The sequence below is a fragment of the Dasypus novemcinctus genome, chromosome 12 (genome assembly GCF_030445035.2).
Source record: "Dasypus novemcinctus isolate mDasNov1 chromosome 12, mDasNov1.1.hap2, whole genome shotgun sequence".
Classification (NCBI taxonomy): Eukaryota; Metazoa; Chordata; class Mammalia; order Cingulata; family Dasypodidae; genus Dasypus; species Dasypus novemcinctus.
The window spans coordinates 97,145,767-97,161,535 of NC_080684.1; the positions used below are offsets into that span (position 1 = coordinate 97,145,767).

The 15,769-nt window shown below is 57.7% G+C and overlaps 1 protein-coding gene across 8 annotated transcripts in view; it reads left to right on the forward strand.

Annotated features, from left to right (window-relative positions):
- Positions 1-4,504: 4,504 nt before the first annotated feature.
- CYTH4 (cytohesin 4) overlaps positions 4,505-15,769 on the forward strand; it is a 34,953-nt gene continuing 23,688 nt past the window's right edge. For 4 of the 8 annotated variants that reach the window (XM_071219050.1, XM_058308785.1, XM_058308782.2 and 1 more), the window contains exon 1: positions 4,511-4,618. In XM_071219050.1, the coding sequence (XP_071075151.1) occupies positions 4,600-4,618 (19 nt within the window). In that variant the 5' untranslated portion in view covers positions 4,511-4,599. Of the gene's footprint in view, positions 4,619-15,769 lie in introns of all 8 variants that reach the window. The other 4 variants (XM_058308786.1, XM_058308783.2, XM_071219049.1 and 1 more) reach the window with 3 other exon arrangements.

The window sequence follows — 15,769 nt, forward strand, 5'->3', positions numbered from 1 at the left end:
AGCATCCGCCTACCACATGGGAGGTCCAGGGTTCAAACCCAGGGTCTCCTGACCCATGTGGTGAGCTGGCCCATGCGCAGAGCTGATGCACGCAAGGAGTGCCATGCCACGCAGGGGTGTCCCCAGCATAGGTAAGCCCCACGTGCAAGGACTGCGCCCTGCAAGGAGAGTGGCCCTGCACAAAAAAAGTACAGCCGGCCCAGGAGTGGTGCCGCACACATAGAGAGCTGATGCAGCAAGATGATGCAACAAAAAGAGACACAGATTTCCAGTGCCGCTGACAAGAATGCGAAAGGACACAGAAGAACAAAGTGAATGGACATAGAGCAGACAATGGGGGGGAGGCGGGAAGGGGAGAGAAGAAAGAAAAGAAGAAAGGCAGGAAGGCAGGAAGGCAGGAAGGCAGACATCCCCTCACTCTGCAGTCCAAATGCATGCGAGAGCAGGGCCTGCTCCTAACTCACTCTTCCGGGGAACTCGGTCCCCCCACCTATAAAATGAGGGCCCTGGATCACAGCCCCTCTCAGCCCCTCCAGCCAGCAGCACCCGGGTGAGGAATCCTGAGTTTTGGGGCAAACAGAAAGTGTCACCCTGCGGTTTTGCTATGATGCAGTTCAAGTGCTAGACCCTTTCTATCTCTTACCCAAGGGAGGGCAGGTAGGGAAGAGGGCAGCCAGCTGAACTTCTTTCTAGATGTTTGAAGTGATGCTTACAGAAGGGGCTCTGAGGTCAGGCAGCTCGGGATTCGAGTCCGAGCTTGGCTTCTTCCTGGCTGTGTAAACTTGGGCAAGTGACTTAACCTCTCTGAACTCAGTTTCCCATATTAAAATGGGGATCGTAACACACCTCATTGAGCTGTGGAAAGGAGTAAACAAGATTATGTACAAGCCCTTAGCACAGTGCCTGTTGCTTAGCATGCTCTCCATTGATGGGTGTCTGGGAACCTCCTAGATCCTTTGTTTGGAGACTGCCATGTGTTGTCCCATCAACACCTGGGGACCTCTTGTCTAGTGTGCATGTGGGAAGCAAAGCCCTATGTGAGATAGAAAGGCTGACCTCAGGCCAGAAGGAACTTCCGGGAAAGCCCTTTAAAAGGGGGTCAGACACAGCTGGGAGCACCCTTTTTTGCCTTTCCCATTTTCATCTTCTCCTACCTGGAATTTAGACACAATGGCTGGAGATCTGGCAGTCACTTTGGACCAGGAAGAGAACTTGAGGACAGAAGCAAAAAGGTGCCTAGATCACCGATGACCACGGTGGTTTTTTATTGCTCGCCTTGGGCTTCTTTCTCATAAGAGGTAAATCTCTAGCTTATTTAAACCATTGTGATTTAGGTTTTCTATGTCATATAACCAGACCTAATCTTAACTGGCCCCATTTTTCAGATGATGAAAAAAAATGAGGCTCAGAGTTAAGTCACACAACTAGCAAGGGCTAAGTCAGAACTTGAATCCAGGTCTATGTGGCTCCCTGACTGTTGATTCTACCAAACCCTTCCCTGCCTAGAGTGGGAGGGTTCCTCCCTCCTGGGCCATCTTCATACAAGTTGTTAAACATGACCAGGGCTGTGGGGGCGCAATCACAGAAGGCTTCATGGAGGAGGTGGCATTTGAATTGCGTCTTAGAGGAGAAGAGAGTAAAAATAACTGGACCACCCAATCAGCCCTTCAAACAAGAGGGACTCCCAGATCCCAAACCTTGTCCCTGGGCAGGGCACATCCCCTGGGTCTGGCCACAGCGTGAGGGTGTGCAGCAGGGGTCCCTGCGACCACCCCCAGGTTCCATGGTTTGCTAGGAGGACTCAGCATGTAGTCACACTTAGGGCTAGGATTCATCAGAGCACAAAGAACCGATCAGCAGAGGGAAAAGGCGCATGGGGCGAAATCCAGAGGAAACCAGGCACGAGCTTCCAGCGTCTTCTCCCAGTGGAGCCGCTCAGGATGCACTTAATTCCTTCAGCCACAAATTGGGCAAATATATGTGAAATGTTTTCTATGGAGAAGCCCATCAGAGACTCAGTGCCCAGGGTTATTCCTGGGGGGTGCCTGGCACGTTCCAAATTTCCAGACCCCGGAAGGAGCCACATTGTTTGCACAAGCAGGTTAGACCCAGTGAGCCACTCTTATCTGAGAATGATGGGAACCCTCCCAAACCCCAGTTCCCAGATGCCAGCCAAGGCCGACCCTGCAAGCAGACCTTTCTCGGGAGAGCAGTCTTGGGCCTGCTATGACAACTCTTTTCTGCAGCCAAGGGCTTTATACCTGTCTCCCCTGAAGTCACCCAGGAAATGGTTTGTGGTGCCCAGAGTTGTTGAGAAATCTTGTTGGCTATGGAGATAATTTCAACAAGTTTCCCAAAAAATAACCTTGAGTTACATGAGAATCAGGGGCAGAAGGGGCAGGTCTGAAGAGTACCAAGGACACGAGGCTGAGAGTCGGTAGGCCTGGCTGCTCATCCTGAAATGAGCCTCAGTTTCCTCTTTGGTGAAGTGAAGGATTGGATCTGTATCAGTGAGCTTTTGCTGTGTAACAAACCATTCCCCAAAATTGGTGACTTAAATCCACGACGATGTATTGCTTCTCACAAATCTGTGATCAGTGATTTGGCCTGGCCCTGCATAAGTGGTCCTTCTTCTAGTCTTGCCTGGGCCCAGTCTCCACCAGGTCCCCCCTCCTCCAGCAGCCCAGCTCAGGCGTTTCCACGGCAGCTGGGCAGGAGTCCAAGAGCAAGAGAGGGAGCTCGACAAAGCCTCCCAAGGCCTACCTCGAGTCATGTAGGCTCCCTTCTCCCACCTTCGATTGGCCAAAGCCATGAGGCCAGCCCAGGTTCCCGAGGAGGAGAAAGAGGCCCCACCTCCTGCTGGGGGAAGCAGCACCATCGTAGCGCAAAGGGGCGTAGATACAGGGCGGGTGGAAATTGTAGCCAATCTACCTACGCCACCGTCTCCTCCATGTTTGCTCCACTCACTCAATCTTTTTGTTTTTTTGTTAGGAGGTACCGGGGTTTGAACCCAGGACCTTGTACATGGGAAGCAGGCACTCAACCACTGAGCTACACCTGCTCCCCATCATTCACTCTTTTTTTTTTAAAGATTTATTTTTTACTTATTTCTCTCCCCATTCCCCCTGCCCCTGTTGTCTGTTCTTTGTGTCCATTCTCTGTGTGTTCTTCTGTGTCTGCTTGCATTCTTGTCAGCAGCACTGGGAATCTGTGTCTCTTTTTGTGGCGTCATCTTGTCGCATCAGCTCTCCGTGTGTGTGGCACCATTCCTGGACAGGCTGTGGTTTTTTCGCGCTGGGCGGCTCTCCTTATGGGGTCACTCCTTGCGCGTGGGGCTCCCTTACATGGGGGACACCCCTGCGTGGCAGGGCACTCCTTGCGCGCATCAGCACTGCACGTGGGCCAGCTCACCACAGGCCAGGAGGCCCTGGGTTTGAACCCTGGACCCTCCCATGTGGTGGGTGGACGCTCAATCAGTTGAGCCAAATCTGCTTCCCTCATTCATTCTTTGCTCACTTGAATTGTCCTTGGCATTTGACCAGACAGTGGAACACAAAGGTCCCCTTGTCCTCCCAGAGCCTCCAGTCTTATGGAGAAACAGGAATAAACCAATAAATGGCAGGAAGCTGTGAGAAATGAGCATTTATTTTCTAGATATTTCTTTACACCACATCCTTTTTAAGTCAACATGCCAGAAAAGGCACAAGCAATAGAATTGTGAATTTTAGCCAAAGAAGAAAATTAAAACCAAAAGAGGAATGAAGGTAGTTCCTTCAGCACCTACTACATTCCTAGCATCTTATACACATTATCTCACTCTATCTTTTGCATAATTCTGAGGTGAGAATAATTATTACCCTTTTATAGGTGAGCAAACTGAAGCTCACTGCAGATAAGTGACTTGCCCAAGTTCACACAGGTCTGAAGTGGCAGAGCTGAGTCAAACAACTGAGTCTGACCCCATACACGATAACAGAACAACGTAAATAGACTTCAGATTTGCCTGTGAGTTTCCCAGCAGCCTAGGGGAAAAGGGAAACAGCATATTACCCAACCAGTCCCTAGACAGGAAAAAAAACGGACACTTTTCTGAGGGGAAGCAAAGCCCTTCCTAGTACTGAATTAGTTTTGTTTTGTTTTTATCTCAAGTGAAGTTGGTGAGTGTGGAGTATATAGGGCCAGGCTGTTCCAGCTGCATGGCCAGTTGGCCTCTCTGAGGGGAGGCTGCTGGATCCTAGGGCAGGCTCTGCCAGGGGTCTCTGCTGGTGCGGTGTGCACGTGTGTTTCCCTTTTGGTCTCGCTGCCTTCCTCTTTTTATCGCTCTCTGTCTCTTTCCTTATGTTTCCCTTGTTCACACCCCAAATGCAAAGAGTGCTGGCTACTCAAAACTCTACCGGGTTTTAGGAAGTGCTGCTGCGCGCAGAGCCTGCGCAGCCACCCGCGGGGCTGGCGGGGACTTCCTCCCCCCCGGGGCTGGGCGGGGCCGGCAGGGGGGTGGTGCTGCTGCAGGCCGGGTGACGCATCCCTGCCGGGCCCGCCTGAGCAGCTGCTGGGGCAGCGGGCAGCGGGAGCACGGCCACCTCTCGCCGGGGCCTCAGGATGGACCTGTGCCACCCAGGTAAGCGCCCGGAAGGGCAGCGGCTGCAGGGAAGGGTGTGCGGATGTGGGTGCAGGCAGGAGGCAACCGCAGCCCCGCTGAGCTGGACAAGAGGTGGGCAGGGGGAGCCCAGAGGGCAGGGAGAGACCCTGCCAGACGCCCAGCAGGACCGAGGAGGCTGGTGCTGAAGTGCTGCAGAGGGGGGCTTGTCCCTGTGGAGAGCTCAGAAAGGGGCAGGAGCCTCCCAGGGCCACACAGCACGGCAGAGGAGGAATCAAATTTAGAACGCTGCCCCCGGGGCGCCTGCCATCGTCCTTCTGCCTCCCCAGGCGGCACAGTGAGGTTCCGTGTCGGTGGCCAGGTGGGGGGCGTTCCCTCTCGGGCATGACAGGAGCAGATTGCACCGTGTAAGGGGGGGCTGTCCACACAGTGTCTCCAGGGGTAGACCTGCTCCGAGACGGGAGCCAGCTTGGGAGGGAGAATATCCTACCAGTGGGGACACTGGGTGGTGGCAGGAGCTGGGGAGGGAGGGTCCCACGCCCTGCTGGGGGTGGGGTCCCGCGCAAGATCAGGCTGCGTTTGTCTCCCGGCCCGAGCCCCTGTGGCTCCCCGCCCCAAGCCCTCGCAGACCCAGCTTGCCTCCCACCTCCACCCCATCAGGCCCCCCTTGAAGGGCAGCCCGGCGGTCAGCTGTGGGCCCAGCTCTAGTGCACGGGGGAGACCACAGGGCCAGGGTGCAGCCCGAGCCCCACAGCACATCCTGCAGCCCGGCCACAGCGCCCGCCCGGGCCAGCCGGCAGGGGACAGGGCGCTCAGCCCGGAGTGGACGCTCTGGGCACGGCGTCCCCGCCCAAGGGGTGATCTTGCCCTCCGTTCCTGGAAAACGGTCTTTCCCATCCAGAAAGGGCTGGCAGTTCTCTTATCTCATGTGAGCTTTGCCATCGCTCCAGAAAGGTGGAGGCAGGGACTGTTGCTTCACTTAACAGAAAAGGAAACTGAGGTTGAGTGGCCGCCCACCGCTGCCTGGGGAGAGAGAAAGCCAGGCCTGGGTCCCTTGGCTCCTTGGCGGGCTCTTCTGGTTTTGGACTGGCCTGGACCCAGGTGGGAGATTTGAGGCCCAGGGGAGACTGGCCTGGCAAATCCCCTCCCTCATTCTCTCGCTGTGTGATCCTGGGCAGGAAAGCCAACCTCTCTGGGCCTCAGTGTCCTCTTCTGTAGAACGGGGAGGATCGTGCCTGCCTCCCAGGACCCTGGGAGAATTAAATGTGTAGATGGGTATAAAGCCCCTGGGAAGTGAGGCAGCTCCAGGAGGCGCCAGCTGTGTCCCGGGGAGGGGGACAGCTGTGACCATATCAGACTCTGCCCTGCTCTCCTGGGCGCACGGACAGTGAATCGAGTCTACCTGTCAGCCGGTGACAAGCATGTGGAGGGGAGGGAAGCCGGGCGGGAAGGTGGGAGAGGGAGGTGGAGGCGTCTCCGGAGCAGGAGCCTGGGGGGGCGCATGTGGCTGCTGGGGAAAGAGCATTCCAGAAAGGGACCGGCCAGTGCACTGGCCCAGAGGTGGGGCGGAGAAGGCTCTGGGTGGGAGATGGCAACTGTTGGTGGGAACGATGTCTGGGGAGTGCGAGGACCCTGGAGCCTTTGGAGAAGCCGAGGACATGGCAAAAGCCCGGAGAGGGGCAGGGCCGGCGCTGAGGGCTCCCCACAGACCAGCAGGCTGCGCCTGGGGTGCGGGAGGAAAGGAAGCTGTGCAGCTGGGGGAGAATGGGACGGGGCTGGGTCCCTCCAAGGCAGAGAGGAGGGTGGGAAGAGGGCTGTGTCCCTGCCCCTGAGCCTCGGGACAGTCCAGCCTGGAATTCCAGTTCCCCAGGTGCAGACAACTTCAACTTCGTTTAGCCACAAAACCCTTTCCTCAAGCAAAACCTAAGCCAGAGGGAGCAGTTCCAACCCCACCCCGGGCGCCCCCCACCCAATTGGAGCCGAGGGCTCCAGGGACCTCGGTGAGAGAACGCCGGCCCATTTCTAAAGCGCCCATTTCACAGGTGGGCCAGAGGAGGCGGAGCAGCACCCCCACCCCCACCCACCCCCGGCTCCTGACTGTCCAGGGCCCTCTCCCCGACCCCGCTGCTCCTCCTGTGGCCTTCCGGGGACAGGTGGCCCGCAGGCTGCGCGAGCTCAGGGAGGGTCCTAGGTGGGAACACGACAGCAGCGAGGGGCAGTGGCCGGCTCGAGGTTGCTCAGCAAATGGGCAGAGCTGGGGTGAGTGAAGCGGGACGGGCAGGGAGGACTTCCTGCCAGGAACCGCCCCCCACTGCCTCTTTTTCCACCATCGCGGCCCCGTTCCAGGGCTGCGCCTGCTGAGGTCCTCAGGAACGGGGCGGGGGGTCCCCACGGTGCAGGAGAGGCCTGGCCTGTGGCGCAGCAGCGGCGGGGGAAGAGCAGGAGCCGCGGGTCCCTGGCGGGGGGCGGGGAGCGGCGGGAGCGGCCTCCGGGCAGGCGGAAGGTGAGTCACGGCCGCGGGCTGGCCCAGGAGGAAGGGAAGTGAGCGGCAAGGTGGGCCGTCTGTTGGGAGACTCCAGTTTCCATTGATTTGCTCGTTTGTTTTATAAACGGTCCTGGGTGTGCAGGGTCGGTGCTGGGTGCCGTGGTGACCCAGCCACGGCCCCGGCCCCGGCCCTGGGAGAGCTGCTGGGTGCAGGGGATGGGGGATGGGGAGACACCTGCAGGACTCTGGGGGCAGGGGCAAACGGGCACAGCCCTGGAGCGTGGGAGGAAGCGGCTCTTCCCAGGAGGGACATCTGGAAGACTTCTTGGAGGAGGGGGAGAGCAGGTCATTTCTCTGTTACCCAGACTGGAGCCTAATTGCAACTCCCCCATGACCGGTGACTTCCCTTCTCCGAGCTCGGATTCGTCAGCTGAGAAGGGGTGCCATTGGCCCCGCCCGACCTGGGGAAGCAGGGAGTGAACGGGGACTTGCAGCTGCGGCCGGCTCAGGTCCCGGCTCTGCGGCCACCTGACGGGGCCACGCGCGCGATGGCTTCCTCTTTGGCCTCAGTTCGCCCACCTGTGTGCTGGGCAGGACGGCAGAGGTTCCCCCAATTTCCTCCCCCACCTCCTGCCGTGGGCGAGTGAAGTCCCAGCAGCAGGTCAGAATCCTCTCCCAGAGCTGCCGGGAAGGTGCGCGGTCCAGGTAACGACACCCCGAAGTGACCCGAAACCAGCGCTGCTGGCTGGTGCAGGGGACGGGCCTCGGTTAAAATAGAAGCAGCTCGGCCCAGAGAGGAAGTCACACATGGCGCCCGCAGGACCGCGGGGGCTGGGGCGGGGAGCAGCTCCCCCTTCTGCCCCGGGGGCCCCCACTCGAGACCTGGAGGGCCTCTTCCCTCAGGGCCCCGAGATGGCTCCCTCCGCCTGCCCCGGAAAGGGGAAGCGGGGCCAGCTGTCCTGGAAGCGGGGTACACGCAGACAGATTTCTAAAAATACAGCGGGAAAGAGGAAGGACAAAGGGGAAGTGGACAGGAGCTGGGGAGCTGGTCCCGGGCTGGCACCAGAGCAGGGCACAGGCAGCTGGCAGGGCAGGGGGTGTGGGGCCCAGTGCACGGGTGGGCGACGCTCCGAGCTGAGTGAGGGGGCACAGGGCTCCGTGGCGGGGCTTGCCACCCTGACGTCAGTGGATCCCCAGGAGCCTGCCCCCGTGCCTGGAAGTGGCCCCTCTCGGGTTGACGTTCTTGTTCCTCTCCCTGAACCTCAGTGTTCTCAGCTCTGAAGTGGGGGGAACCCCGCTTTTGAGCCAAGGGTCAGATAAAAGGTCTGGAGGCCCTTTGTGCACCATCCGAGCCCAGGGGACCTCTCTGGCCAGGGCCGACCTGAGATGGCAGGACCCCAACGGAGGGGACGGTGGACGAGAGGATTCGTGGGCGCGTCTGGCAGGCCACAAAAGGAGCACTTCATACAGAGCTGCCCGCACTCTCCCCGCGGGGCCCCGCTCTTCTGGGAAATCCCTCACCGTCCCACCTGGTTCTGTCCACACGCAGCCTCGTCTCTACCACGTGGCTTTTACTTCTCGCCGCGGGAGGAGGCGCAGGGCTCAGGATGCCAGCAGCAGCCTGCATTTGGCCTTCCCTCTCACACTTGTGGCCGTGGACACCCTTTCCCCGGCAGGACACCCAGGTTTCAGCGTCTGGTGGGGTTGACAACTTGATTGGAGAAATCTGGCTTCTGAAGCGCAACATCAGGATTGTGGTCTCAGGCGGACCTGGGGGTGAATCCCCACTCCACCACCCTCCAGCTGTGTCACCTTGGGCAGGTCACTTAACCTCTCTGAGCCTATATGCCCCGTCTACAGAAGGAGATTGGAAATAACCTTCCTTCCAGAGTGGATGTGGGGATGCAATGAGGGCAGGCAGGAAGGGTAGGGCGATAGTAGGTGCTCAGCTAATGCCTCGCCATAACCAGTGGCTTGGCTTGTTCATGGAGCTGCACAGATTTCAGAACTGCAGCCGGGAGGGGGAAGGAGGGGAAGAGAGGACAGTGTCCAGATAGCACAGGGGAGCCCCTGGGGGGAGAGCCCAGGCTGAGTGGAAGCCCCCAGACAAGAGGAGGAGGGGCATTCCTGGCACAGGGAACAGCATGTGCAAAGGCCCAGGGAGGGAGAGAAGGAAGGACGACGGGGAGGCTGAGCACGGCGCACAGGCCTGAGGGGCCCAGAGGAGGGCGGGGGCCGTGGAAATGGGAGGGAGATGGACAGGACTTGGTGATGGAGGAGACACGAGGGGTGAGACAGAGGCAGGGGTCGCAGCCTCCCAGGGTCCTGACGGCAGTAACCGGCCGGGCGGGGCGGGCGCCTTCCAAGCTCGGGAGCCGTGGAAGCGGGCCCGGGTGGGGGGGCCGTTCCAGGAGCTCCATCTGGGGCGCACTGCCCGTGGGCCCCTGCCAGGTGAGGGCCGGGGGTTGGATGGGCTGAAGCCCAGGGGAGGAGTCGGAGCCGGGGGCGTGTGAGCGTGACCCCCGCGAAGGGCGCGGGAGGCCGCCTACCCAGGGCCGAGGGGCGGGAGCCCCACATCGTGGATGCCCATTAAAATGTGACAGCCCCACGCGGCTTCTTCTCAGACCAGCAGCCCTTTGAGATGATCTCCTTCCCCGCCCCGCCCCTCAGTTGAGCCCCCGACCAGAAACAGGCCTTTAGACACAGCCCCCCAGAAAAAAGACAACCAAAAAATCGGACCGTTCATCCCAAAGCCCACTAACGGTGATCAGCTTTGTCTGTGAATGCGGCTCCTGACAGCGGCGCCCTGGGTCCCAGCGCCGGCGATGCCTCCCCCTACGTGCCTGCTCTGGCCCCCCTTCTGTTCCTGTGTGTCCAAACAGCACGCAGAATCCTCCTCACCCGGGGCAGAGGCTTGGGCATCGACTCGCCAGGTTCTGATCCCAGCACTGCCACTTCCAGTCTGTGTGACCCGGGGCAAGTCACTTCACCTCTCTGAGCCTCAGTCTTCCAAACTGAAAAATACCAACTTCTGAGAGTTGTTGTGAGACTCAGATGACATCATTTAGATGGAGCTGCTGGCAAGGAGGAGTGTTTAGTAACTACTATTGGCTTAAAGTTTAATAAGGCGCTTGCTTTGTCCCTGGTGGAAGTGCCACCCCCAATCACACACACACACCCTACAGGAGCAGGAAGTGGGCCACTAGGAGGAGTGGTAAGTGAAACTGCTCCTGCTCCTCCCTTGGGGTCACGGACCCGTGTAGACCGCCTACTGGGGACGCAGCACCGTGTAGCATTCGTTGACTTCGGGTGGAGAGTGCACCCTGGAGGGTGGCTCCCCACCCAGGCAGGACATCATCCAAGCGGGGACCTCAAGAGTGCCCTCTGCCGCTCCATCGGGCAGCACTTCCTGCCGGTAGCCCGTGTGGCAGGGCCAGGAGCCCACGGCTCCGTGCTTTACTCCTTGCTGAGCTGTGATGTCACGCAGTGTCCTGTGTGGGTGGACCGAACACTCTGTAAGCCTTGGATGTGGTGCTGGCCGAGGCCCCGAGGGCAGGGAAGGCAAACTCATATGCAGAACATGCAGATTCCAGTCCAGATGAGTCACTGGCCTCTGCAGAAAGAGAGGAGGTCCAGGGTAATCACTTTGCCACCAAAGAGCTGGTTGATCTTGAGAAATGACGCCAGATTGGGGCTCGGCATTGGCCCCTGTCGCTGGCAGGTTGGACATGCAGCAGTGGTTGTAGCGAGGCGAGACGGGGTGAGCGGGTCCCTGCGTGGCCCCCACTCGGATCGCATGGCTGCTCCATCCATGCGCCCATTGCATCAGCACTGAGGCGGTCGGCTGCTGGCTGCTCGCGTCAGCCACGGGCTCACTCTGTCTGCTTGGTGCTTCCGTGCCTCCCCTGAGTGGATGCCCATGGGGGCCTCAGTGTACAAGTCACACCTCGTGCCCCTCCCACGGGCTCATCCCCATGCCTCCTCCCCAGACCTCCTCTCCCGGATCTTCCCATCTTACTTCTTCCAGGCCTTTGATCAAGGAGTCAGGCCCTTTGCTCCTGCCCGTGAATCCATATATAGTCTTACTTCAAGCCTCTTCTCTGCCCACACCCAGTGGACGAGCAGGTGCACTGCCCAAAGCTCTGCCCCCGGGAGGCTTGCCCTGCCTCTGCATCTTGCAGGGGCTCCTTGAGTAGGCCTGCAGTCCACAGCACTCCCTTGGGCAACCCATCCTCGAGCCAAACTCAGGCATTTTCCTCCTTGGTCAGAGGCTCACAAGGGCCCCACCCGTGCAGAAGTGGTGTGAACTGAAGGCGAGGCGCTGGGGCCACTGCAGGGGGTGACATGGAGTCTGGGCTCCCTGAAGCCCACTTGTGCCCTCTGGCTCTGCTCACGCCTGCTCCTGGGTGTACCGCTTGTGAAGGACTGCTGGTGGCCTCCCTTGGTTTTAGGTCTTGGTGGATCAGGCAGAACCCATCTTGGTCACTTAGTTACTTGGTGGGCCATGATCAGACACTCTGTCTCCACCAGGGCCCAGGAGCACGGCAGGAGCTGTGTTGTTTGTTTTTGTTTTCTTTTTTTTAAAATTAAAGTTAATAGATCACAAGGAATGTTACATTAAAAAACATAATAGAACAAAAAACATAAGAGGTTCCTATATAACCCACTCCCCACCCCCCACCACATCGTTTTTGTAAATTGTATTTTTTGAAGATATATACATTACCAAAAAAAGTTCCCCACCCCCCACCTCACTCCTTCCACACCAACAACCTCCCTCATCACTGTGTCACACTCGTTGCACTCAGTGAACACATTCTGGGGCACTGCTGCACTACACAGACATAGTTTACCCTGTAGTTTGCACTCTCCCCCAGTACATTCAGTGGGTTATGGCAGGATATATAAAGTCCAGCATCTGACCCTGAAATATCATTAAGGACAACTCAAAATCCCAAAAATGCCCCATGTCACATCTCTTCTACCCTGTCCCTGCCCTCAGCAACTACTGTGGCCACTTCCTCCACCTTGATGCTAAGATTTCTCCTATTACTCGTCACAATAGTTTTATAGTAGAACATCAGTAAGTCCACTCTAGTCCCTATTTTATTCCTCCATTCTGTGGACCCTGGATGGTGATGTCCCCTCCACCTCTAGATCAAGAGGGCTTAGATTCCACATGGATAATGAATGCAGTTCCTCTGCTCACAGTTGTAGGCACTCTTGATTCCTTGGGGTGGTGGTTGACCATCTTCACCTCACTGAAGCTGACCTGGGTAAGACCAACGAACCAGAGAGTAGGAGTCGCCACTCTGCTGAGGCTCAGGGCCCAGCTGGCACATGGGCAGTCCAGAGACTCAAGTTTCCCGAGTGTGGACCATTCCTAGCACCAACCACAGGTTCAGTAAAAGTGACAGAAGAGGCATGTGTAGAAAAGTCACATCTGAGTCCAGCTCCATCACACTCAGGAGCACAAATTCCAAAGTAGGGCCCTCTGACATGGCACAGAGCTCCAAATCCATCTGCCATTACTATATACCCTGTGGATCTCCATAGCCTTCAGGAGAACCAGTACCTAGGGTTGTATTTACTTTGGCTTTTTCTGGGGTCCTGCTGAGGTGTGTATAAACACAACCCCTCTGATGATCTCCCAACTCTTTTTGGAAGACTCTTAGCCATATAAACTCATTTGTCTTTGCCATTTCCCCCTTTTATTCAAGATCAAAGAACAGCTTTAACACTTGATCCAGTATGTAGGCTGAGCTATTCTGTTGGTCTGAGTTGACCCTTTTATTTGAGGTCTCTTTCTAGTTGCTTCTCCAGTTAGTGATTGGTAGTAAGCCCTCAGTGCCAGGGAGGCTCATCCCCAGGAGTCGTGTCCCATGTTGGGGGGAAGGTAATGCATTTACATGCTGAGTTTGGCTTAGAGTGGCCACATTTGAGCAACATGAGGCTCTCAGGAGGTAACTCTTAGGCACTCTACAGCTCTAGGCCTAGTTCATATTTCAGGCTCACAGGCTCCTAAGCATAGTCATCAGTATCAAGGGCTCATTATTGGTCCATCCTTCCTTGTTGGTTTTTGCCGTTGTGCTTGGGGGAGCTGTGTTTTGAATGGTGTGTAGTTCTCTGCTGCAGATGGCATGGGCTTGCTCCAGAACCTGAGGATGTGTGCCAGGGTTCTCCCACTGGGGCCCACCGTAAACTGCACATGGAGGTTTTCCCACCACGGATACCTCAAATACCCGACAGGGTCTCTCAGGGGGCACCACCCAGATGGGTACTTGCACCACAGCCTGGAACTGCTGCCGAGCCCTCCGGCTCGTTCAGGAAAGGGGCCGGGCAGCCTTCTCAGGGGCAGTATAGCCAAAGAGCCCACCAGGCACCTGCATTTCCTTCTAAGTGGTGGGCTATGCAATAATTCATCCTTTGGTTTGAAAGGGGTGTCCCAGTAGGGACGAATCACCTAAAAATGTCACTGATGTGGCAGGTTCCTGAATCTTCATAGGGTTTATCTCCCGCTCTCTGGAGCACCTGTGTCCTGCCAAGGCCTCCAATACTTGCCACCTTTTGCTCACCTGGTTCGGTTAACATGATGTCACCAGCATGCTGGACCACTGTGACGTCCAGGTCCCTTCAGATAATATCACGACCCTGGGTGAGCCTGTAGAAGCGGTCACTGTGTGGACCACTGGCTCTGACCCTCCTTCCTGCAGAGGTGGGAAAGAAGGCATTCGCCAGACTGATGATGGCGCACCACGGAACCAGCGGGTGCCCAGGCTAAGGAGGGGCGCCAGCCGAGCGACCACATCTGGCTCAGCAGCTGCGCCTGGGGCTGTCGTCCTCTGGGCGGGTGACACGCACAGGGAAATGGTGGGGAGCGTCAGCCCGCATCCCTAGCTCTTTAAGGCAGCACTAACTCCCGCCATTCCCTCGGGACAGTTCTGCCTTGCCTCCTCTCTCCGCCGCGGGGGGAGGGAGCACCCTCACGGGCTCTCCTCAGCCTTCCCCACTGCCATGCTCTGAGCCCACAGCCAAGGTGCCAGTGTGGAGCCAAGTGCCAACTACCAGGGAAGTGGCCAGGCACCAGGTGGCTCCCCTGGGCACCGGTCCAGACTACCTGGCTCCGTATGTGCCCCTCTCACGGGGCCTTGATGAGACTTCAGTCCCCAGTATCAGTGACAACTTGGATCCTGTCCAACAACCCAGAGAATGCTTGGATCCTCCCCTCCCCTCTTGCTACTGGAGTGAATGGCCCTCTGGTGCCCTCAGGGGAGGACCCAGGGAATCCTGAGCCACGAGCACCTGGCTCAGGTCCAGAAACTAGACCCGGGTCTTGGCTTTTAACTGCAGTAGCCCCTTTGGAGGGGCTTGTCCTTGGGCGACGGCAGCTCCCTCCGGCCAAGTTCTGGTACGTCCCTGGAGAGGGCCCACCATCAGCTGACTGTACTCCCGGCAGCTGGGCAGGTTGTGGAGAGGGGTGCAGCCCAGCACCCGGCAGGCCGGCCTCGAGCCCACTGGAGGTGATGGGATGCCTGCTGGGTGGCTGACAAAACTCAGCTCCCTTAAGCCTGGCGACCGTCACTTATCCTGACAACTGAGCTTCACACCCCGCAGATAAGGATGTGGCACCAGTTAAGTTGCACATTTGGCTGCTGGAACAAAAAGACAGAATAACAGTGGCAGAAACATTCTCAAAGCTTATTTCTCTCTCGTGGAAAGTCCGACTGGGCAGGTGGTTGAGGAGACGCTGACAGCCCCACGCAGTTGCCCGGGGACCGACCCCTTCTAGCTGGGTGCCCTTGCCTCACATGTGGGGTTCCATCTCTAGGGTAAATTGGCTGCTCCACAAGCAGGAAAGAAAGGGGAGCATTTGGTATTCTCTCAACTTCCACTTGGGGGCAAATGACCAGACACTTCCTAAAGCTAGGACTTGAGGGTCTGGAAGGATCTGGAAAGGCTGAGAGGGGAAGGCGTGCCGGAGCAGGGGAGCTGGCTGCCTAGGTGAGGGGGCAGGGGGCTCAGTGAGAGCGAGGACTGAACAGTCAGGCTGGGCTGGAAAGCTGGTGTTGAGAATGGAGGGAAGTAAGGCTGGGGAGATTGGGGGGCCCCGGGGCCAGGAGCAGGCTTTCTCCCTCTAAGTAATGGGGCGCCAGAGGAGAGTCCGGCCAGGAGACCATTGGGAGGGGACAGGAGCTGCACGTGGGGTGGAGGTGGGGCAGCTGGTCCAGCTCGGGTTGTCGCCGCAGCACCTTGCACCCTGCCAGCACACACCTGCCTCACGCCCCCAGGTGCAGCGAAAGGAGCCCAGGCTTTGGAGTGGGCCCAATCCATGGTCCCATCCTGGCTGAGCCACCTTATCCCCGTGGGACCTTGGCCAGGTCACATCACCTTCCCGAGCTTCAGCGAGTGTCTGGGACTGTAAGGTGGCCCCCCAAATCCAGTTTTTCCATCTAACGTAGTAAAGGAATTGTGAGCAGACTCAGGATCACCCTACTAAAAGTTCCCTTCCCAGCCTCCCTTGCAGCTAGATATGGTCACATGACCACATTCTGGACAATGGGATGTGAAATAAAATGGTGTGCCACTTTCTGGTTATGCAAATAATTATGTAAATAAATAACAGATTTGTGAGCCAGTGAGGGAGTGAATCAAGGTTCCAGCAAAGGATGAATGCATAAAATTGTTCA